At 34.7% G+C, this 26,025-nt stretch overlaps 1 protein-coding gene across 1 annotated transcript; it reads left to right on the top strand.

Annotated features, from left to right (window-relative positions):
• Nucleotides 1-4,421: 4,421 nt before the first annotated feature.
• LOC125823107 (uncharacterized) lies at nucleotides 4,422-25,432 on the top strand. The gene is made up of 6 exons (XM_049502530.1): nucleotides 4,422-4,630; nucleotides 6,001-6,131; nucleotides 8,188-8,300; nucleotides 23,764-23,856; nucleotides 23,947-24,120; nucleotides 25,285-25,432. Exons 1-6 carry the CDS (start codon nucleotides 4,422-4,424, stop codon nucleotides 25,285-25,287), a joined length of 723 nt encoding a protein of 240 aa, XP_049358487.1. The 3' UTR covers nucleotides 25,288-25,432.
• The last annotated feature ends 593 nt before the right edge of the window (nucleotides 25,433-26,025 follow it).

The raw sequence follows: 26,025 nt of genomic DNA, 5'->3' as shown, positions 1-26,025 counted from the left end.
CAACAAAGCTGGAGTTGTTTGAGTGGTGGAGATGATACATGTTGTCAACTTCAGACCTATATGTTCTCTAATATTCCTTTCAAAATTTTCAAATCAATCAATGAAAGCTTAGTTCTATAATATTCATTCCTCTGTTCCATTAACCTGTCTCATAAAGCTCTTAGACAAACATAAATTCAAAATCATAGTAGTTACAGACTTGGTTTTGAGTTCATTTTGGTGGTTAGTAGATCAGGTTTAATTTTATAAGCAAGTTAAAATGAATTTTATAATGTTTAGATTTAATTAGGTAAAAAAAATCCATGTAGGCACAACATAGATAATATTATGTGAAAATATGGAGATTTAACAGATGGAAGATAAATTTGACTTTAAATTTGGGTGTCAAAAATAAATACATCAAAAAGTATGATGAAGGATAACTATGATCTTTAATAAAATAACAAAAGGATTAGTGGACCCTTGTACTAGTATGTGTTTGTATTGTAAACCCTCGTACTTAACTCTTTACTAACTGAATCCCTGAACCCATTGAAATCTAGTATTTTAAATCTTTTTTTTACTTGTCATCCTTTGTGACACTTTTGTTTGAAGTGTGTGTGATACACATTTTTAGGCGCATGAAGTCTTCAAAAAAGATAGCAAATGTAGATTTTTTACTTATCTAAGGGCCCGTTTGGCCATGCGATATGGAATCATGATATGGTATCATGATATGGAATCATGAGATGAAATTGAAGCTTTGTTTGGACATGCGATATGAAATTTTTGTGTTGTATATTTTCTTATAAACATAAAAATCTCATAAGTTGTAAAACTATTAAAATAGCCTCAATTGTTTATTCAATCTTATCAAATAAACAAAAATTTATAAAATCGCATAATAAATATTACAAAGCTATTTGTTCTTCACTTAGGTAATTGTTTCATCTAACTTTAATTTAATAAAGAAAAAATTGAATATAAATTGTAGTGTACTAGTCTTTAATATAATTCTCTCATATAGTACGGACAATTTTCTCACGTTGAAGTTGCATTTCTCGATCATGTGATCGAGAAGACGAACCAACATTGTTACCCACATAGTAATAAATTAAGTGTTGGTGTAAATGAAAAAAATAAATTTATTACTCAACAATTGGTTGATATGAGTTAAAGTGATTATATGTTGGTGATGATAAATTTTATGTCGGTGAGAATAATAAATTTTAAAAAATAATGATGTGATTATAAATTTTATTTACATATGAAATAAATGGTTGGTAGATATAAATGTGGGGTTGTTTTAACAAAGTATAAACTCGTGGATCAATTTTTGTATTAAAATATCTCAAATTATGATATGGAATTATATGGATAATTCCATATCATGGTTTTTGGAGAATATGGAATCACAATCATGAGATGGAATCAACGTAAAATCGCATGTCCAAACACTGATTCCATCTCACGATACCATATCGTGATATGGTATCGCATGGTCAAACACCTACTAAGAGTCATCTTCTTCCCCATTTATTCATTCATCATTATTGAACAACAGAAAAAAAGCTTTTTGGGGTTTTTCTACTCTTATAATCTTTATGTCCAAATTCTTTCTCCATTTTTTTCATTGTTGCCTTTCTTCTTGTTCAAATGGCTCATTTTTTCTTCTGCAAATCCATTCTTTATTCCTCTACAAAAGAATCTCCATGAATACAAATTTATTTTTATTGGGCGAAATGGTCTGATGGACCCTAATTATACTTGTATGAGTTTGTATTCTGAACTCTCTTACTTTATACTTTGTCAACTGGACCCTTAAACTTATTAAAACACAATATTTGAAACCCCTCTGACCATTGACCAAACCTATGTGGCATAAATATTGCTGAGTTGGAAAAATGTGTAAATGCACTCGCTTCCAAACGCATCATTACACTATTTTCTATTTAAAAATATTCTTTTAATTTTAAAAAATATTTCTTCATTAATCCTCTCCCACCCCACCGCGCGCCCACCCCTATTTCTCTTCTTCTCCACCACTCTTCCTACCCATAACCCTAAACTTTCTTCTCTTCTTCTTCAACAAAATTACCCTCCACATCCATTCTTTTTTTTTTTTTTTTCGAAATCACCTGTCATATACTTTTTTTCTTCTTCTTCAATCCACTCTCCTCTTTTCAACAAATCAACCTCACACCTAATTTCTTTTTTCAGCCCCCTTTATCTAAATTTTAAATGTTTTTTATTTTAGAAGTTGAAATTATTATTTGTGTTGGATTAAAAGAGAAGGTATGATATGGATTAATGTAAAGAGTGATAGTGGGTATTGAAAAAGTTGAAAACTCCATTGATAAGTTTGAGAAAACTTGAAGAACAACAAATAAGTCTTATGAATTTATAAAATTAATTCAAATTTGTGATTGTTGCTAGTAGGTTTTGTGTTTTTGAACTTTTAGTTGAAATTTCAAGTTAAATAAAGAAAAAATTCATCTATTTGACATGAATTTGGTGCTCAAATTGTGAGCATATATGGAGGTTGAAGAACGTTGTTATTCAAAAATTTCCAAAAGTTAAATATTTAGTATTTTTTTTATTTTCTTAATATTTAATTTTCTACATGTCATTGGAAAATGACATGAAATTACATATGTAAGAAGTTGGATTACACACACAGTGATGTGATGAGAAAAGGGTTTAAAATATTGTGTTTTAATGAATTTAAGGGTTTAGTTGACAAAGTGTTAAGTAGGAAGGTTCAGAATACAAATGCATACAAGTATAAGGGTCTATCAGACCATTTCGCTTGTTTATTGTTCCACAAAAAATAAATGGGCTTATCAATCTTAGTCTTCAACAAGTATCTTATTTCCTCCGACCGCCGAAGGCACCAACCGCATTTGCAAATCTTCAAAACACAAAACCCTTTCTTCAATGAACAAATTATAAAAGGAAAAAAGGATAAATATACCCTCGAACTATCATAAATGGTACGTAGATACCATCCGTTATACTTTAAGGTGTATATACCCTTACCGTTACTCTTTTGGGTTGTGTATACCCTTAAAACTAATGGACGGACACGTGGCTTCATCTCAACAATTTACCCTCTTTCATTTATTTTTTACCTAAAATTAAAAAACCCACCCATCTTTCATTTACCCACCCATGACCCAAAATTAAAACACCGGTGACATTTTAAATTAAAATAAAAACAAAGAGCCCTCCTCCATTAAAACATAACCCAAAACCTTTTAAATCAAACAAAAGACGAAATTGTTCTTCAATACATCTTCATTTGCAGCTTTTTTTCAAATCTCATTAAACAAAGACACAGTAGCTTGTTCTTTCATTGAAAAACAAGAGACCCATTTTAATTTGTTGTTGAATGGAGCTGGAAATACTATCACCATTGATGGACGAAACTTCAAGTTTAAAAGTGGGTCTTCAATAGAAAAAAAAATCAAATTTAAATTGATTTGTTGTTATTGAAAGGAGTTGGAAATACTACCATCATTGATGGACAAAACTTCAAGAAAAGTGGGTTTGCAATCAAATAAGAAAATTTGAACTTAAATTAATTAGTTGTTGTTGAAACGGGCTAAAAATACTATCACCATTGATGGATAAAACTTCAAGCTTTAAATTGAATTTGCAATTGAATAAAAAAATTTGAGCTCAAATTGATTTGTTGTGGTTAAAAGGGTTCAAAAATATTCATTTTGATGAAATGAACCAAGTGCACCATATTTTTGTGGTTGTTGTTGTTGACACCCAATTTTAGACCTCCACAATATAAATTAATCATTTCGAGCTTCTTAAATTTCAAACGATTTGAAATAATTGACTTTATGAAATTCAAAATATTTTAAAGTTATTTTAAAGAGTTTTGTCACTTTTTATAATTTTAATATAATATATATGTTTTATATAAATTTGTATATAATTAGTATTGTTTATGAATATTCGAAAACCGTCTCAAAAAGATTTTGTTAAATATTTGGTTAATTAGTTTAGTTATATAATAGTTTATACTTTAATTTATTTAGTTTATAGTTAAGTTAATTATTTTATTTTGTTAACATTAAGAAGCTCATTGATTAATTTATATTAATTCATCTTATTTAATTTTTAGTCGAATCACCAATTAAGCTCAACTTAACTAAATTCTTAAATTCAGTTGGCTATAATTGTAATCAAATGGGCCAAATTCTCAATTCCAATCTAACCTCTTTTCTTACCTCACTTAAACTCATTATCAACCCATTTTTAAAATACCAAAACCGGCTCAATTTTCTCTTGTTCCTCCAACCTTTCCAGCAACCCACTCCATAATACATAGAAGCCCAAACAATTCCCATTCCAAACGACCCAACAACAATACAACCAACTCCAGCATACGTGACCCCACAGACCTACCTCGTTTCTTATTCTTTTTCATGCGAAGAAACCCGAAAACCAGCGCCCAGAACCAAACTCCAGAATCACAAAACCCAGTCCAGAAATGCAAATCGAACCCAAATCGTGAAGCTCAGCCCAGCGATGCGAGCAGCGATGTGTCTCTCAAAATCAGACGACTCTCTTCACTCTTTCATTGGGAATTTGGTACAAAATGGAGCTGGCATCCTTATCCCATCCATGAAGAGAGGTTTGAATTTTGAATTTCAAATTTGGAATACCATCTAAATCTGCCCGTTTCCCCCTTTTCAATTCCATTCTCCCCTATAAATACTCTTGTTCGTTCACTGATTAAATGAGATATTTTTAGAGGTGGAATTCTTGACCAAAACAGAAGTTAGAGAGACAGAGACTCCCTTCAAAATAACAGTCCTTTTCTTATCTCAAAAACAACTAAAATTGCAGTAAGAAAGAGTAAAAATCAAGAGATTGGTTCTCCTTTAAAGTTCTTAGGGTGAATTCCTAGCTTGTCGGAATTCGGTGTTGCTCCATTTTGGTGGGGGAAGCTTCATAGTTCAAGCTTGTTGTCCCAAAACGCTGCTCCGAAGAAGGTAATCTCTCCTTCTCTTAAATTCATTTCGTCATTCCGGCTAAATTTAGATGAATGTTATGTGAATTTAATTCATTGTGTGATTTGCTTTGGTGGTTCCTATCTATGATCTGCTTCTGCTTCTTTATGAAAGACATGGCTATGTATTGTTTAAAAAATGGATAAGTTTGAGATCTTATCCCTAGCTATTGTTTTCTTTCCCTTATTCCTCATAGTATAATGCATAACATTTAGGATACAAATCTATTCAAGTGTTATATGCCATTGTTTCTTTAATTTCATACTATTTTAAAAAAGGATAGGTTGACGTATCATACCAAATTTGCCAAGAGTTCCCTTTTTCTTTAGCTTGCAAATATGTGATGGCTTGTGACAAGCTTAATTAATTTGTCTAGCTTTAGATTGTTTTCTTTTATGTATTGTTCTTGTTATTATAGCATGGAGATGTGAGGCACTCTTGAGCTTTCTGTTTCCATTGTTTATCATCCGAAAGTCCCAAAAATACTTATTCAAATTCATTGTTTGGAAATTTGATGCTATTTTAAGTATTATGTCATGAGTGATCTAGTTAATCCAAGCATGACTTTAGGTTCTTATTTTAATATCTTATCCAATTAGGCATATTTGTGAGTGCTTAGCAGACTTAAAAAATATGGTTGGATGTCTTCATTGATTAACCTTAGTATTGTAAATGCTCCTTGTTTATTTGACCTGCTTCTTTAGCTTAGATTGAGCTTTATAAAGGAAAATCTTAACCAAGCAATCATGTGTCCAACTTCAACTTTGATTATTTCCAACTAAGCATAATTATGTTAGAACATTTGGTTGATATTGTGTGAAATGCAGTTCATTGTTCTTCTCGTATGTGATGAATATTCTTAATTGAGTTTGTTAGCCCATCTATAGATATTAATTTATTTTCTCTTCTTTCGGTGCATATGATCAATCCGAGTCCATTTTGGACTCTCCCTTGCATATTCTTGAGTTGTTTTGAGTCTGGCTTGTCAAAGGAAGCTGTCGGACAGCAAGGGAAATAGGCGTATCGGTTCCGAAAAGCTGAAAACAGGACGAGATACGCCTGTATACACCGATATAGCTGGTGTATACACTGATATACGGGGAGAAATACTGAAATACAGGTGTAAACGCAGCAGAATACATAAAGGAAAAGAGAAAACGTACAAGATGTTGAAGAGATTAACCTGATATACAACTTAAAAATGACTATATACAATGTGATACAGTCAGTGTATACAACAGGTTCAACAAAGAAGAAGAGGGTTGATTTGGCCCAAATCTGCATCAAACCCACTTTTATTGTTAGACTTAGGACAGGACTTGGGCCCAAAATCCATCAGATTTGGAATTTGGGCAAAAAGCCCAAATGTGAATCTTATTCTTCCTTTACTCTTATTTGTTTATTTATTTATTGTGCTAACTAACCTTTTATTTTATTATGGTTTTGATTTAATTAGCTCCCCAAAAGTTAGGCACTTCTTCTTTGGTGTTAATTAAAATAATTAAGTTCTTATTATATATTTACTTAGTCGTTTGTTGATGAAAAAATATTTTCTTATGTTTAAGCTTATTTTCTGTTCAAGTAATTCTTTTTCTTAATTAAAATAGCTAATATTCATATTTGCTTAGTTAAATTTTTAAATTAGTCAACGTCATTTTTAGTCAAATCGCCGGTCAACCGCAAGTTAGCGGACATTCTGAGGGCCTAGCACCTTCTCGGAATGTACATTGAATTTCGAACCCCTTATTTTCAATTGATTTTAATCTGTTTAAACCCGTTGAAAATTTTATAAGTTTTCTTAATTTCTAGAAAAAAATTAAGTGGTGACTCTGTTCTTTTGGAAATTCGATTTCTCTTAAATCATAGGTTTAATCGATTTTTCGAAAATCTAGTCACATTTCTTTTTTTTCTTTTATTTGTTGGAAAGCTTTTGATTTTAATTTTGCACAGAGTTGAAAAATTTGTGTTGTTGAAAGCAATTGATTCATTGTTGTTGTCTAAACTTTAAGGAGGATGCATTGAGTTTATTCTAGATGAATATTTTTTTTTTTTGGATTAGCAAGGAATCAGTGATATTCCCTCACAAAAAAGATGAAGGGTTATTTGGTTGTGGGTCGGCTGAATCTTTTATGTTACGTAAATAAATAAATAAAATCGAGTAAATGGTTGAGATGAAGCCACGTGTCCATCCGTTAGTTTTAAGGGTATACACAACCCAAAAGAGTAACGGTGAGGGTATATACAACCTTAAAGTATAACAAAGGGTATTAACATATCATTTGTGATAGTTAGAGGGTATAATTGTCCTTTTTTCCATTATACAACAACAACAACAACATACCCAGTGAAAGAGGAGATTCTGAAGGTTAAGTAATTTGGACGACAATTGATTCTACATTAGTTTTAGGGTTTGGGAGAGCAGCCTGTAGTTTGGGTTCATCACTACTTTTTCCAAATTGAATGTGCAGTTGCCCTCTCCATCTTTAATTCGCAATTCCACCATTATGTTGCGGTGTGTGATCAATCTTGTCGGCACTCCATTTTACTAGTGAGAACCTTTGGATTGAGAGGGGAGAAAGAATGGAAATTTGGAACAAAATTGGAAGAAAGAGATTTATTTTTTTTAATTTTGGGGATCTAATTTAATTTTATCTTTTATTTTTTTATGTGGCAATTAAAAATGACGTGGAACTTGACGTGAAATGATTTTATTACATGCACCATCCATCATATGAGAAAAGGTATAAAATATCGAGTTTCAATGAGTTTAGAGATTTAATTAGTAAAGTGTTAAGTACAAATATATTCACAATACAGACACATACAAGTACAAGAATCTATCAGACTCTTTTGTCTTAAAAATTAATACTCCCTCCGTTTCACAAAGAATGACCTCCTTTTTTTTTTAGTCAGTTTCAAAAAAATGATATATTTCCTTTTTTGGTAACATTTTACTTTTTTCTTTCCACGTGACATGTTTAAGACCACAAGATTAAGAGCAATTTTGTACATTTGACATAACTTTAATTTAGGACCAGAAGATTCAAAAGTCTTCTTTAATTTCTTAAACTTCGTGTCAAGTCAAACCAGACCAATCTTTTTAAAACGGAGGGAGTAATATTTATTTATAAAAATACCTTCACATTTTTTAACTTGAAAATAAAAAATGTTTTGAGAGGGATTTTTCCCCATATTACGTATGATTCAGAGGAAGATTTTCGCCCATATTACCCCCAGAAAATGGATAAAGCTGTTTGGGAGAAGTACTACCAACAGATTAAGAAAAGCGAGGTAACCTTTGTTAGCAAGTGCAGTGAAGAACTAACAAGTTGTATGGTTATGTTAGGTATATCATTTAGAAGTTAGTTACAAGCTGATGCGGTGGCAGTAGTTAGTTACAAAGTTGTTAAGAGATATTTTGCACCCTTTCATTGATAGTGTAGTATAAAAGGAATACATGTATAGATTCATTGTATTAAGACATTAATAAATTCTCTCTTCTTTCTTCTTCTCTCAAATGCTCTGTAATTGCTTCTAGTTCTCAACCTCCATTCATGGAGTTATCATGGTATCAGAGCTCTCGATCGTGAAGGGTTAAACAACAAAGTAGCTAAGAAAAAGGTGCTCAGGTTCACCACAATGGCGATTGGAAGTGCAACTGAGAAAACAAGCACTGGAAATGGAACTTCAAGTCAAGCTGGATTCCCAGTAATTGATCACAATCATCCATTATTCCTTCAACACACTGATACTCCAGGTAGTTCTCTGATCTGACTTCAGTTAACTGGTTCAGAAAACTATGCTTTGTGGAGTAGGCCTTTTAGGATTGTATTGGTAGGGAAAAGCAAGCTAGGCTTTGTAGATGGACGATTTCCTAAGTCCATGTTTGAACCAATTCTGTTTGATCAGTGGGAAAAGTGCAATGCTGTAGTATTAAGCTGGATTATGAATATTGTACGACCAGGACTTCTAAGCTCTGTAGTGTATGCTTTAGATGCACGAAAAGTGTGGCTAGATCTGAGAGAGAGGTTTGATACAGTAAATGGATCTAGGATTTTTCAATTGCATAGAGAGATTCACACACTGGTGCAGGGAACTATGTTTGTTGCTGACTATCATTCTAGGCGAAAAGATCTTTGGGATGAATATGATGCTCTTATGCCTTGTCCTAGTTGTTGATGACACCAAATTTTGTCCTTACTTTCTTCTAATTTATTTCGTTGAGCTTCTAAATTACTAATAGGTCGAATATTTTATAATTCAATATTATTTTCCATTTATCTCTATTGCAACCATAATTATCTATATTACTTTAGCTTTTATTATTTTTATGATTACCATCTTTTTATTATCATATTCACAATATATATATATATATATTTATCAATGTTACTTTTATTACTTTAATGTCGTTTTGTTTAAAATAGTACTTGTTACTTCACTTCAAGTCTCTTACTTTCTAAACTTTTTATGTAATATATGTTATACTAGTTATTAAATTAGAAGGTCAAATGATTTAATTTAAAGAAAGAAAAAGGCCATGAAAGCCTATCCATTTTCAGTCCATTTACGATCCCAGAATCAAGCAAAACCCATTAGAAAATTTGTCCAAAGTAGGCCAAAACACAGAAGCCCTTTTAGACTTTGCTTTTCAGATATTTTTCCAACTTACAACCCTAATCTTATAGTAGCTCTAAGCAGCAGCAACACACTTCCTTCTCTCTTTCTCTTTCAAGAAAAAGCCAAAGTTCTACAACAATGTCAGTATTTTGTGCCCATTTTTCTACTCGAATCTGACCAAATCACGTGAAGTTTGACTAATGCTTCAAACGTTCAAATTTCAAATTCATCTCGAAATCCCGCCCAAATGAAATAAAAAAGCTTAAACTTTTCTATAAGTACTTGCTAACTTAGTCAGGAAGGGGGGACGATTTTTCTGTTTGCTTAAAACTCACCGCGACAAGTTTTAACATTCAAGATCTTCCATTGTTTTCTCACTACTGAAACTACTTTCTCAAAGGATTTTGAAACTACCTTTATTCTTATCGTTGTGAGTTCAATATTGTTTGTAAGCGAGTAGATTCGAGGCTGCTAACTGCCGTAGTTCGCTGCCCCACAAACAGTAATATCAACTGCCTTTCTTTGTTATATTTTACCAATTTGTTCAAGGTGTCGATGCTAGTTTAGGAGTTCATATTAGTCTCTTGTTATTGTGTATGAAAGTGACAAATGTTTGTATATAGTTCAAAGGCTTGTGGTTAATTTGAGTATGTTGATTTTTAGTTAATATTCTTACTTAGAAGTCTATTATAAATCATCCAGGTGTTTATCATTGTTTTGGCCGAAAGTATCTCTGGTCAAATCTGAATATACTTGTAACTCTCACAAGTCTTGATTTTATTTTGTTTAAATGAATAGTTTATGATAATTTGAATCAACAAAGTTATTAAGCGGAATGTTGGTTGGATTTCTCATTAAGCTCACTGTTTTGGGTCCTATATTTCATTTCCTATATTAGTTACCAAGATTTGATATTTTATCAATGCTAAATGAAAGATTTCTTACAGTAAAACTTGGGTTGTATTTAATAAATATTCTTTTAAGTTAATAAATATTTTTGTTAGCTGTCAAATTATGCTAATGTCTGTTGAATGAATGTGTGATCTTAAGTTTTATCTTACATACATATTGAATGTGGATAGAACTCTAATTTTGCTATATTTCATAAGTTATGCTTATTTTTAAGAGACAATTTGTTGTTCTAACTCCTCTTATCTCTTTTTTTTCTTCTTCTTTGTTTGCATGAACTTTTTCGGAGCAAAAATAGAGTCTTCATTTGGAACTCTAGCAAATGCGAGTCTCATGACTCGATATCATCATACTACACATGGAGTCTAAGATATTTCAAACTGTCCAAATAACAAACCAAGCAAATTTACTTGGGACTGTCTTCTATAGTTTATATTTTAGCATTATAAATTTTTATGTGTTTTTCTTTACGTGTTTAACTTGTGTGATTTGGATATGTGTTAAATTTTTTTTTCATAGACAACTAATGTAGAAGGAATGAGCATGTTAGACATAATCACCTAGTTATTCATAATTTTGTTATCAATATATTATTCTATGTAATAATAGCTTTCCACTTTCAAAAGATTTTAAAAAGGAATCAACTTTTGTTTTCAAATTGATTTATTTTAAAAACAATTTTAAAATATACAAATCTCTGTAAGTACAAATCAGATTTTGTATTCCATTTTTTAGTCATAGACTTTGGAGGCATTACTTATTTTCCAACAAACAAGTTTAAATGTCTAAAATACTATTTTCCCTTTATACGTTTTCAACAAGACAAATTGCCACATAGTGTTTCCTAAAAAATGACTTTAAAGATATTTGACATTTAGCATTTCAACATTTTTTACATCTTCACGCCTTAGCCTAATTAAGTAATTTAAGTTCGGTCGGTTAACCATTTTTAATGGATCTTAAAGGATGTCTCACCCCTTCCCTTTAGATTAATTGAACCCTTACCTAGAATCTTAAGTTTAGTAGACCTTAAAATGAAGTTTAACTTTAGACAAAAACTTTAATCAATTTAGGTGCCCTAATTCACCGTAATTAATTATGTGGCGACTTCTTAAATTAGTCCATTAACTTTAGAAATCTCCAAAATGTTGTACACTATTTTGACCCGATTAAAATGGGGTATAACAACTTGACGACTTCACTGGGGACTTATTAGGTTCTAACCATAACGGATTTAGTTTAATTAGGCTTTTATGTGCTTACTTTAATTACTTTATTTATCGTAACTTGTTTTTACATGCTATAGATTGTTTGTTTGCTTTGAATTATTTTCACATGATACTTGCTATTAATTGTCTGTTTGCTATAAACTATTTATGTGTTACTGCTTTTCTTAACTGGTTCATATTTCTCCACTTCTTGGAAATTCACACTATCACACGTACACGCGAGGTGTGTTTTGCACACCCACAAATTTCTTTCAAAATTCCAAAATTTAGGAGAGTTGACATATGCGCGTGGTGTCCGAATCTTTTTCTGTGTGACCGCGCAGCCTTTTCACTCGAGTAGTCCACTCGGGAACCTTGTGTCTAGTAAACCCACTCCTAGTTTACCTAGAGTAGAGCTAAACCAACACATTTTACAAGGATCATATATCATTTCATGACCTAAGAGGCTTTATACCCTTGGTGTATTAAGTACATTAGTTGACGTTACCTTAAATGTCGAAGTGGGTTTCCGACCCCAAGTGACGACCTATCATTATTTGTGTGCATATTTGAGGAATATTTATGCCTAAATATGGACCATTTGATCAAATTAATTAAACTTTAGGGGGTGGTATTACTAACCTTTCTATGACAGGTACAAAGACTTGACGTTGGAGTACAATAGTAGCGATATCGCCACAAGGAACCAAGAAGGACAGACATAACAAAATTTCCTTTACTTTATTTTAAAAGTACTTTACATTTGAAATGTAATAAATTTTTCATTACTTTTGTACCTTATTTTGAAAAAAAAATGTTGTTTAATTAATCAAGAGTAATGGGATGATATATTATGGCTAATATATTCCTCAGATTTACGTTAGGCCTACCTCCGGCACAAAAAGGTCACAAGTATATTAGGACGCATTTATATGTCATCTTTACAATATATTTGACTTTACTTGATGACTTGCTTACATGTTATTCTTACAACTTATTTGATTCTATTTGATGACTTGCATGCTATGTGATTTATTTGAATTTATGTGAACATGACTTTACTCTTTCAATTTAAAACTAGCATTATCTACGTTGTTTTTCTCTCTATGTTTTATTTTTATTCCCAACTAGAAGTTGATTCGTGTTGATTATCGAGCTGGCCGACCATCCTTACTTCACAAGGTCCAAGTCATCTACATTACCTCGGTGTAGTTGGGCTATTCAAGGAAAGAAAACCACGATGACTAATCCAACCTCGTCTGATCCAATTGGTCCAGGACATATCATGGTTCCTAATGACTATCCTAAGACTTCCGAAGATAGAGCTACTATTCAACATGATGAACACATCGCCCGCTTGACTCAAGAGATTGAGGATTTACGCAGTGAACTAACTCGCGTTAGGGACTTGACCAATTTATCCATCACACTCCAAAGTCCACTCCCTGAACCTAGAAGTACTATACCAAATCCACCCCGTTTTCCATCACTTGATTCACCAGTTCCTCAACACTTTCCTCCACAACAACTTTCACCTACCAACAATAACCTTCCTCCAACTACCCCCGCAAATCCATCAAATTTTCCACCCATCTACACTCCTCCACAAAGTCAACCACCTATCTACACTATCTATGCTACTCCTTCTAATCCACCACTTGTCAACCCACAAAACCAACCCCTAACTCATACTCCTTACGTTTATCTACCTACTAACACCTATCCAGTACCTACAACTACTCCTGTAAACCCATCGAATCTACCACCTCCAATCCAAAATACGCCTATTGTCCAAACTTATCTAGCTCAGCACATACAAGGGGAACATATTGCCACTCCTTATGTGCAACATGTTCCTCCAGTATATTCGGTGGAAACTCAAGCCTTTACCAACCTAATATCGGTCAAGTTTCAACCCGAGGTAGATCAATATGGGGAAATAGAGAAATATGTCAAGGCAAAGGCTGATGATTTGTTATCTAGAGAGATTCGTGATCTTAAGGAAGCAATGAGAAACCTCCAAACTACTAGGGGAAACAAAAGCCTAGAATATGAGGATTTGTGTGTACAACCTGACATTGACTTGCCTGTAGGGTACAAACCACCAAAATTTGATATATTCAATGGAATTGGTGACCCTCATACACATCTAAGGGCATATTGTGACAAACTGGTCGGAGTGGGGAGAGACGAAAGGGTCAGAATGAAGTTGTTCATAAGGAGTTTATCTGGTGAAGCTCTTGTTTGGTACACATAACAAGATCTCCATAAATGGTGTGGTTGGAGTGATATGGCACAAGACTTTATGGATCAATTCAAGTTCAATACCGACATCACACCAGATAGGTTCTACCTGACCAAGTTGAGGAAGAAGTCAACTGAGACATTTCGTGCTCTACGTTGGAGATCAGAAGCAGCTAGAGTCCAACCACCGATGAGTGAAAGTGAAATGACTGCTACCTTCATTGAATCTCAAGATAACGGTCTTTACTATGAGAAAATGATAACCATGATTGGACAAAAATTCACAGAAATCATTAGAATGGGAGAAATCTTAGAAGAATGAATCAAATCAGGAAGAATCCAAGACTTTACAGCCTTGCATGCTGCGAGCAAAGCGATTCAATATGGTTCTATCAATGGGAACAAAAAGAAGAAAGAAGATGTATCTGCTATCATGATTGACCAAGGACACAGGCTAGGTCAACTTCCTCCCTACCTAAATTAACATCAACAACCCATTTACCCTTACCAATATGGTAAAGCCTCACATACTGTCTACCTTCCTCTATCAACTCCTCAACATGTCTACAACACCCAAACGAACTATTATCAACCTCGAGCTCCTACTTACAATAAACCACACTCATACCAACCAGTCCAAACTTCAACTTTTCAAAATCGACCATATGCCGCACCTAGAGCTCGTCCCAACCATGAAATCAAAACCACTCGTAACTACACCAAAATAGCCGAACCATTAGCTCAGTTGTTTGAGAGGTTGAAAACAGCATGTATGATACAACCAATTGAAGGGAAAATTCCTCATCCTATTCCAAAATGGTTTGATGGTTCCAAGCGTTGTGTATATCATTCTGGAGTTGTTGGACACGACACCGAAGATTGCTATGGTCTCAAAAACAAGATTGAAGCTTTGATTAAAGAAGGAGCAATCCAACTTACTGAACCTCATCCCAACACGAACAACAACCCTTTGCCTAAACATGGGAATACTGATGTGAACATGATAACTATAGAGGAAAATTTGGTGTTGAACGAAAGTGTTGTACCCATTGGAAAGATGAAAAATGATACTTTATCGGCCTTTGGTGCTCCTATCTTGACAACCCAAGGAAAAGCAGCGATAGAGGTTATTGCTACAGCATCTATCATGCCTCTTTACAACACCGAGACACCGACCATATGGGGTGCTGAACCAGAGGAGACTTTAAAGAATTGGACTTGTACTCCGTTTTTGGTTTGCCGGGAGTCTTGGTAGATTGAACAAGTAGTAAAACTTTTGAAATAGCACGATTTTAAAAAATTGAGGCTTAAATCGTGCCTTAAACTTTATGTTGTTTTGCCTCATTTTTTGAAAGCTTAATTGCAAAATCTATGAATTCATTTCCTATTTTCTTAATTGTCTCTTACTTATTACTTTTAGATATACATTCTTTTATGAATTTTCAAATCTGCCAACTTTATGATTGTGACATAATGAAACAAATGAACAAAGTTTGAAAGCTAAGCAAGTTTTTGGAGGATGGGAAGATAACCTATCGTTGAACAATCGACCAAGAAACATGACAACATGACAATATTCAAGCATGAAGTTTTCCATTCAAGAGAAGTCAAGATACTACAACGAAGGACGACTTTAGATAGATTTTGAATGTAACTCCCACTTTTCATGTAACATACGAACTACGTTCCGACCTGATTCCTTTGGTAGGATACGTAGGCAGCCCACATAGGGTTCGGTTTTACTATAGTAAGATTTCCAAATTTCCTTAATTGTAACAGGAGAACTACGCCTGACTTGATTCCCTCGGTGGGATACGTAGGCCACCCACATACGGTTCAGTCACATTAGGCTAGAAAATCAAAATTCTTTTATTATTTATGTAATTTTGAACTACACATGGCCTGATTTCCTTGGTGGAATATGTAGGCAATCCAAATCGGATTCGTTCCCTTTATTAGAAAATTCTAAATCATTTCTATGTACTTGAACTACGTTTTGACCTGATTCTCTTGGTGAGATATGTAGGCAATCTATATAAGGTACGGTCTCATCACAACATAAATCTAGTTTACTTATTTGAAATCAACACTGGGGCAAATTTTGGGAAAACTTGGTCAAGAAATGACTGGACACTGTCAAGCTATAGGTTGCTACCTGACCAGAAGTAACAGACAAATGACGTTCATTTTGTTTCAAAATGGTCACAATCTAAGAGTTGGTAGAAAATATATATATATATATATATATATATATATTTACAACTTATAAACATAGACTTACATTTCTTTTACACTAACAAATATCTTTTTCAAATGATAATTTTTATTTTTATTTTATAAGATATATTTTTACTATTCATCTACCAAGTCTCAAACGGAGATCACAAGGTCTAAACAAGTAGGATGGGCGGAAGGCCAACAAAGTCAACCTTCGAGTCAACGTGAATCAATACCCCTTCCCAACTAAGAATTTTTCTTTGGGTGCAGGAACAACGAAGATACAAGAAGTACCTACGGGATTACATTAAAATTAAATCCCTTTGATTTATTGAATAAGAATCAAGTCCATTACAGGCGCCACTAGATCCACCAAATTGCATATCAAAGCTTAAATATCAAAGATCATAGGCGACTTTCAACCAATTACAATCATCGACATCAACAACAATCGAACAACTTCACCAATTTTATTTTTTTACTTTATTAAATATATTATAATTTACTTTACTCACTTTAACGACTTTATTTTAAATTTTACAGGAATCAACAAAGGCTTTCAAAGACAATTGAAGATGTCACTTGGCCCCACGGCTCCTCCGACATAAGTCACATGACTTTATTTTCTTACTTAGATTTATTTTAATTTATTATGACTTTACTAATAATTTTACCCTACAATTTTACAAGAACTTACAACAATCAACATCTAGCCCCAAAGACAATCGGAGGCATCATTACAACTAGTCCCCGTAGACAATTGGAGGACATTCAGGTTCATCCACCCTAAAATAGGATATATGGGTCCATCCATCCTAAAATAGGATATATGGGTTCGTCCACCCTAAAATAGGACACGGGTTCGTCCACCCTAAAATAGGATATAACGTGTTCATCCACCCTAAAATAGGATACACACATATTGAACTCATACTTTATGATGTCATTAACAACTTTACTTTTGACTTACAGACATCACTTATCATTGAGACACCGAAGACAACCGGATGCCTCATTTATCCTTCTAGTCCCCGTAGACAATCGGAGGATATTAGACATCATTTACCATTGGGACCCCGAAGACAACCGGAGACCTCATTTATCATTTAAGTCCCCGAAGACAACCGGTGGCCTTATTTATCATTCAAGTCTCTGAAGACAACCAGAGACATTATCTACATCATTTGCATAAACCAGACGGCTACACTCTTACTTTATTCACTACTTTACCAATTACTTTAATCTATTTTACATACTTTAATGACTTTACCTTAAACTTTACAGACATCATCATCATCAAGAACTGAAAACAACCAGAGAAGTCATATGTCAATATATCTTCGAAGACTAACGGAGATACCAATTGGCCATACGACCTCATCATCATAAGCTAGACGACTCTCAACATCAAGTCATATTCCATTTTTTTAGTCATAGACTTTGGAGGCATTACTTATTTTCCAACAAACAAGTTTAAATGTCTAAAATACTATTTTCCCTTTATACGTTTTCAACAAGACAAATTGCCACATAGTGTTTCCTAAAAAATGACTTTAAAGATATTTGACATTTAGCATTTCAACATTTTTTACATCTTCACGCCTTAGCCTAATTAAGTAATTTAAGTTTGGTCGGTTAACCATTTTTAATGGATCTTAAAGGATGCCTCACTCCTTCCCTTTAGATTAATTGAACCCTTACCTAGAATCTTAAGTTTAGTAGACCTTAAAATGAAGTTTAACTTTAGACAAAAACTTTAATCAATTTAGGTGCCCTAATTCACCGTAATTAATTAGGTGGCGACTTCTTAAATTAGTCAATTAACTTTAGAAATCTTCAAAATGTTGTACACTATTTTGACCCGGTTAAAATGGGGTATAACAGTTGTCCCTATCCAGAGTCAATGAAATTTGGTGAACACTGTGACTATCAAAGACTCTGACAGTTCCTTGTGGGACTAAATGAGTCCTACTCAACTTCGAGAAGTCAGATTCTCATGATGAGTCTAATGCAAACACTTAACAAGGCTTATGCTCTTACTATTGACCAAGAGAGTCAGAGAAATCTAGCCAGTTCTGCTTCTAATAGCTCAGGGGTGATAGAAAGAACAACAATGTATACTCATGTAGCAACACCTACAGTGGTGGAGCAGGTACATCTAAAAACTCTTTTCCAAGTGGAAGAGGGGGTTCATATTCAGGAGGATCTGGTGGTGGATATAGCAGTGGTGCTAGTACTTTTGGAGGAAGTTACAAAGTCAAAAAGTCATTGCTTGTGTGTGAACACTGTGGGTGTAAAGGTCATTCTAAGGAACAATGCTATAAAATTGGTGGATATCCTACAGATTTCAAATCTAAGAGGAAGTCAAATATGTATGCTAATCAAGCTACTGCTTCAGAGAAGTGTGGACATGAGGTCAGGGTCAACAACAATTCACTCTTAAATCAATCAGGAGCTGGAGCAGGGTCAAACAATGGTACATTCTTCACTTCAGACAATACCAACAGATACTACAACTCCTTACAAAATCTGGAGGTGACAAGGTAGGAGAGTCCTCTACAAACATTGCCACTGTTGCAAATGCAGGTAGCTCTCTTACAGCTCTATCTTGTAGTAGTAGTTGTAGCAGTAAATGGATTATTGATACATGAGCCTCTTATCACATTACATCTAACATGGCTATTGTTGACAAAGCTAAGAAGACACCTCCTCATACAGATAATAGAGTACATCTACCAAATGGAAAAAATGTGTCAGTATCACATTTTGGCAAGTCTTATGTGTTCACAGATCAGTCCATTTCTAATGTTCTTTTTATTCCTGAGTTCAAGTGCAACTTACTATCAGTTTCAAAGCTCATCAAAGAATTACAGTGTATGGTAGCATTTTTTCCTGACTTCTGTGTTTTCCAGGACCTCTCCACTGGTTCGGTGAAGGGGATTGGTAAAGAAGAGCATAGACTCTACATTCTTCATGAAGAACCAAGTAACACTCCAAAATAGTTGGTCAATACTACTACTGCAGTTCCTGTATCTGCTAAGTCTGTTTCTAGTGATGTTTGGCATAAGAGGTTAGGACATGCTCCAATTAATGTAATAAAGAGACATGAGTCTCTCAGATCTCTAAACTTCACAGACCATTTTCATTGTACTGCGTGTCCTGTAGCTAAATAATCAAAACTTCCATTTTCTTTAGTACTCATAACACTACTGCTGTATTTGAGTTGATTCACTGTGATTTGTGGGGACCTTATAAGGTTCTTACTCATAATGCAAAGAGGTACTTTGTTACAATTGTAGATGATTTTAGCAGATACACTTGGGTGTTTTTGATTACTTCCAAAGCTGACTCAATAGTTGTAATCAAACATTTCCATACAAGAGTTCAGAATTTATTTTCCACCTGTGTTAAAACATTCAGGTCTGACAGTGGCTGTGAATTTCTAAGTACTGAGTTTCAGAATCTATTGAGTGAAATGGGCATTGTACATCAGACTACTTGTGTATATACCCCACAACAAAATGGGGTTGCTGAAAGAAAGCATAGAACCATTCTTGATATGGCCAGAGCTCTAAGGTTTCAAGCTTTTATACCTTTGAGGTTCTGGGGAGAGTGTGTCATCACAGATGTGTATCTTTTAAACAGACTTTCTACCAGGTTACTAGGCCACAAATCCTCATTTGAGAAATTGTATATGCATCTTCCAAACCTATCTCACCTAAGGATATTTAGTTGTTTGTGCTATGCTACTAGTCCTAAGAAACCTGATAAGTTCTATGCCAAGGTTGTTCCTGCAATATTTATGGGATACTCCTCAACACAAAAAGGATATGTTCTATATGATCTTCATGCCAAGATGTTTTTTGTCAATAGACATGTTGTGTTTCAAGAAAACTTATTTCCCTACAAACATCTCCAAGCCTCACCAAATGTTATGTTTCCAATAATGGACTATGTTCCTAGTCCCTCAGACCATGTTGCCTCACCTTCACCTGATTCACTTGAGGATCCACCTGGGGTAGCTGACACTGTAAGTCATGTCCTACCTGGGCCTATTGTTAAGATCCCTCCTGCTACTGAGGTACCTCCTAGAAGGTCAACTAGGTCCAGCAAACCTCCACTATGGTTGTAGGATTTTGTTACTAAGCCTAAGTCTTATGCCTGTTCTTATTCACTCGTAGATCACCTGTCCTACAAACACTTATCCTCCTCATATAGAGAGGTTTTGAATGCATACTTAGTTGTCTCTGAACCTGGTTCTTATAAAGAAGTTGCTACTGATCCTGAGTGGAGACAGGCTATGCAATTAGAGATTGATGCTCTAGAAAGTAATAAGACTTGGAGCATAGTTCATTTACCACTTGGAAAGAGACCTATTGCATGCAAATGGATATATAAGATTAAGTTCTTAGCTTCAAGGGAGGTTTAAAGGTACAAAGCCAGGCTTGTGGCTAGAGGTTTCAGTCAACAAGAGGGGCTTGATTATGGTGAGACTTTTAGTTCTGTTGCAAAAATGGTGATTGTCAGATCTGTGGTAGCTTTGGCTGCATCCAAAGGGTGGTATATCTATCAGATGGATGTCCACAATGCCTTCTTGAATGGTGACTTGCAAGAGGAGGTCTACATGGAGATTCCCTGTGGTTTGCCAGACAAGGGGAGAGTCTCAAGGTCTGCAAACTCCACAAGTCATTATATGGCTTGAAACAAGCACCTAGACAGTGGAATCTAAAGTTAACTGAGGCATTAGTTCAGATGGGGTTCAAACAAAGCCACTATGACTACTCTATATTCACACACCAAACTGGGAGTGACATTGTGGTGGTGCTGGTGTATGTAGATGATCTTTTGATCACTGGAAGTAATCACCAACTTCTATGCAACACAAGACAGAAGATTCAAAAAAAGTTCAAAATGAAGGACCTATGGGAACTAAAATTCTTCTTAGGTATTGAGTTTTCTAGATCAAACAAGGGTATACTGATGACACAGAGGAAATATGCCTTGGAGCTGATTTCTAAGACTGGCCTAGGAGGAACAAAGCCTACTAATACACCATTGGAGCAGAACAAAAAACTCACATCAGTTCAATATGATGAACATGTGACTGGTTCAAATCCTGATCATGATAAGCCACTTGCTAATCCCACAATGTATCAAAAGCTGGTAGGAAAGCTTCTCTATCTAACCATGACTAGGCCTGATCTTGCTTTTACTTCACAAGTTCTTAGCCAGTTCATGCATTGTCCTAAGGAATCACATATGGAAGCAGCATTAAGAGCAGTAAGGTATATCAAAGATGCCCCTAGTCTAGGACTACTAATGCCAGCAGAACAAACTACACAGCTAACAGCTTATTGTGACTCTGACTGGGGGGATGTCAGTTACAGGGTATCTGGTGAAGTTTGGAGGAGGATTAATATCTTGGAAGTCTAAGAAGCAAGGAACTGTGTCAAGAAGCTCAGCTGAGGCAGAATTCAGGAGCATGGCTACATGTGCAGCTGAAATAACTTGGTTAATAGGCTTATACAAGGAGTTGGGAATCAATGTAACATTACCAGTCAAAATGGTATGTGATAGCAAGGCAGCCATCCAAATAGCTGTCAATCCTATCTTTCATGAGCGTACAAAACACATAGACATAGACTGTCACTTTGTGAGAGAAAGAATCTTTCAAGGAGTACTGCAGACAGAATACATTAACACCAAGCATCAACTGGCTGATCTACTTACAAAGAGTCTTGGAAAAGGACAACACAATCTACTACTAAGCAAACTTGGAATGAAGAATGTATTTCAACCATAAGCTTGAGGGGGAGTGTTAGCAAGTGTAATGAAGAACTAACAAGTTGTATGGTTATGTTAGGTATAGCATTTAGAAGTTAGTTACAAGCTGATGAGGTGGCAGTAGTTAGTTACAAAGTTGTTAAGAGATATTTTGCACCCTTTCATTGATAGTGTAGTATCAAAGGGATACATGTATAGATTCATTGTATTAAGACATTAATAAATCCTCTCTCATCTTTTGTCTTCTCTCAAATGCTCTGTAATTGCTTCTAGTTCTCAACCTCCATTCATGGAGTTATCAACCTTATTATTCCTTTCTAATTTGAGTCATTTATGAAAAATATGAGTCTATATTTTAAGGTGATTTAGGAGTCTATAGTTTGCCTAACGACCTGTATATGAAAATTTTTGAGTCAAAATTAGCAATATTTTATGGTGATTTAGGAGTATGTAGTTTGCATATCAACCTTTATATGAATCTAGGGTAGTTCCCACCAGCCTCAACCTGTTTATTCCATTCATTTCACCAAAATGACTAAAAAATCGGCTTCATTGCAGCTGGTTTGTTTAAATATTGTACATGATAGTAGATAATGGTAAGATGAGCTTAAATGGAGCATCATTATCAACGATAATTCATGTAGTCGACCTCAACTTGCTTGTGATTGATGGGTTATAGTAGTTGTTGCATAGATAATCATAGGGAAAGCTGATTCAACTGGTCAGATTATGAATCCAAATGAGATGGATCGTGTGAAATGTTAAAGAGATCTTAGGTTCAATAAGTACATCGAAGCATGGATAAGCTCCAGGATTAGAGAAGAATTCTTTTTGAGGGTGGGGGAGTCAGCATAGATTGGAGTTCAGATTAAGGGTTGATCTAAGGCTGGCTTCTCAGCTTTTGAAGAAATTTCAATGACGAGGAGGTGAAAGAAATCGGTGAGCGGTTGAGTTTATTGGATAACATTAGCATTGCTGCAAGAAGAATAGATTCTAAAGTACGGACTGTTAGTAAAAGTAAGAAATTTAGTGTGAAGAGTTGTTACAAGCTATTGGAGAGGCAGATTGATTCGGTGGAGAATAACTGGCCATGTGAGATGTTTTGGAAGACTAGAGCTTGATTCTCCTAAAGCAGTTTGTTTTGGATACGTAGCAACTAAGAATGCATGCCTCACTCAAGACGTGTTGCAAAGATAGAGAGGCTTTTGTTTTATGCAATAGATGCTTCCTATGTGAAGAAGCCGCAGAATCTGCTAGTCATCTGCTTATTAAGTGTGGACAGTTTACACAAATCTACGTGGGGTGGACTAGACAAGCCACTCAAGTCTCAGTATGAGAAACCTGTTGGAATGACGGCAGCATCAGAGGGTTGACATTAGAGCAAAGGAAATCTGGAGAACTATCCCTTCATGCATAATGTGGATGGTCTGGTTGGAAAGAAATAGGAGGTGTTTTGAAGGCCAAAAAATCATATCCGTTGTTAATTTTGTTTAGACATTTGTTGAATCTTTTTTTCCTGGTGCAAGGCTAGGACAGCTGATATTTTTTGGCAATTTCTAGATTTCGTGAATATGCTTAATTGAAATTGTAACAACTTTCCTACTTGGTACTTACTACTCAATTATCTTACCTTGTAAAAAACACACCATGTTATGTAGTACTTCCAAGCCAATGTATCTTTGGATACTTGCCTGATATAGGTTCTACAATTTTTCTGAAGTCTAACTAATTACATAGAAAATTGGATGCAATAGGTGATATTTGTTCTGCAGGGATTTGATATCACAGATTATCCCGTACAGTGTGCGATGACAACTGTCTACCCAGTGCCATACTACTTGAATGATCCTAAGAATGATGAAACGGTATACTGTAGATGCACTTTCCTTGTCTTTACTCGTTGTCCTTTTCCTTTGTTTCCTTTCAGTATCTAAGAAATTACTCGACTTATTTAGGGCATCAATTATGAGGTCAATGGCATTTTGATGGTGAATGGAGGTGGTTGTCATGACTTCATCTTCTATATCACCTCTTCTGTTAAAACGTCTGATGGTAAGGATATCATTTTTCAAGCAAAAGTTATGAAAGATTTAAATTATTGCTTGCCGTTTCCGGTGATCAGGCCGAAGGTAAAAGCTTTTATTGGTTAAGGCTGTTATCAGCACCATCATGTCATACATTCTATTTCTTCTGATAGTTTAAGTGTGCTGATATTTCTTCAGATGCTTTCAGCATGTTTTATTTCTAACCAGAGTCTTAATAGAATCATGTGTTCTATGAGATTAGGCTGTTGTACCACAAAGTCAGTAATCATGTATCAGAATGGATACCGGAGTTGCTTTGTCATGATTATGTAATTAGTGTGTCTAGTAAATTTAACTGATAGTAGTGTTATATCCCCTTTGTCAATGATCTTTAGTTTTTAGTTTTATGAATAGCTACATTAATTTTGAAGGGGGAAATTTCAATAAAAATAGCACTCCCCGAGAAGTTCTTCACTGCCTTTTTTCCTCTTAGCACTGCTTTGTATTCACCTTAAGGAGGTTATATAAGTGCTTGGGTAACTAGAAGCTTAGAGAGCAGTGATGCTCCAGTAGTTCCTAAATTGGCGTGGAAATCTCTAGTCTGAAACATGAGTTCTCTGAGTCGAACCCCCCCCCCCACCACCACCACCACCACCTTATAGTAGGGTTCACAGAGATGGTGACTAAATTTATGATACTCATAAGTTTTACTCGGCCCAAGTAGATAGCTGAGTGGTCAAATGAACCGCGTTTGTGCCTTTTCGCCGTCTCTCAACCAATCATTTGCAAAAAAATAATCATCTCTGTTGAGATGTGCAGGCAGGTTTGGCTTTCTGTTACAAGGCAGAGCTTTTCTGGTTGATAGAGCTTTTTAGTAGATTGATTGCAATGGAGTCTCTGATTGATAATCAAAAATGAAGTTTGAGGTCTAATCGCATTGTTTTGTTGTTGTTATTGCTTCCATCTTTGTATCCTCTTTTCAAACTATTTGGCAAAGCTTATTTAAGGTCTATTCAAAACAACCTCTCTATTTCTACGAGGTAGGGATAAGGTATGCGTACACTCCACCCTCCTACCTCACTTGTGGATTACAGTATGTTGTTGTAATTCAGAAAAGGATTCAGTTTTGAACATTGTTTAAAAGTGAACTTGGCAATTATTAGTATGCACATATCTCGTTGTTTCAAATCCATTTTCAAGCACAGTTTTCTTGCATTGTACACAGAGACTTCTGGTCACAATATGCAAAGTTTTCTTGAAACTTTGCAGTAGGGGCTTGCCTATGGACAAAGCTTTAATAGCTTGGTGTGCCTGTTTGACTCCATAAAAGAGGCTAACTTCTGAAGCCATGCTTACCTAGCAAGTCATCAAATGGAAATGGATTTTGGTCACTTTTAGTAACAAGACATCTTTTTTTTTGGGAATAGGGTAAGAAGGAACAAGCCACCATTTGTGCTTGTGTTCTTAAACTTAAGGAATTTAGACCAATCAGGATGAGGCAAATTCTTCGTCCTCTAAAGGACAACAAGGAGATGTCAATTATAATTGCTGCAAGTTCCTGTTTGTTTAAAGAAACAATCTTTTGATAACCTTACCCCGTCTAACATGGATTTTGGATCACTGTCAATCAAGAAGCTACCTAGGCGTCCTTGCAGCAGATGCTGCTGCAGCTGCCTCATTATGTAAGGGGCTTTTTAGTTTATAATTATTTGGGTCTCCAAATCATATTTTTCAAAAACGATGTTACCGACTGAAATCTCTTTATGCCTTTTGAATAGCTCTCATAATGTTCTTTATTTAGTTTCAAATAGCTGGATTCTCTAAATCAAGTATGTATCTAGAAGACTCTGCCACTGAGCTTTTATGGATTTTGTTCTACATCATTGTGGAGTTTTGTATTAGAAATCCAAACGAACTAAAAGATTCCGTAATTTTGCCAGCCTTGCTACAGCAAACTAGCAATCTAAGTTAGATCCCTTGTATTTGGTGCTGGAAAGTCTGAAGCATTTC

Source organism: Solanum verrucosum, unplaced genomic scaffold, assembly GCF_900185275.1.
Source record: "Solanum verrucosum unplaced genomic scaffold, falcon-dt-bn FXZP01000199.1, whole genome shotgun sequence".
In the NCBI taxonomy this organism is placed as follows: domain Eukaryota; kingdom Viridiplantae; phylum Streptophyta; class Magnoliopsida; order Solanales; family Solanaceae; genus Solanum; species Solanum verrucosum.
The sequence above is the reverse complement of the archived record's forward strand: the minus strand, read 5'-3'. Positions and strand labels throughout refer to the sequence as shown.

Coding starts and splice junctions, on each gene's coding strand:
- LOC125823107 (XM_049502530.1), top strand. CDS start 4,422: ATGCGAAGAAACCCGAAAACCAGCGCCCAGAACCAAACTCCAGAATCA. Junction 6,132..8,187: donor AGAAATACTGAAATACAGGT/GTAAACGCAGCA, acceptor ATGTTTTGAGAG/GGATTTTTCCCCATATTACG. Junction 23,857..23,946: donor ATCCTAAGAATGATGAAACG/GTATACTGTAGA, acceptor CGACTTATTTAG/GGCATCAATTATGAGGTCAA.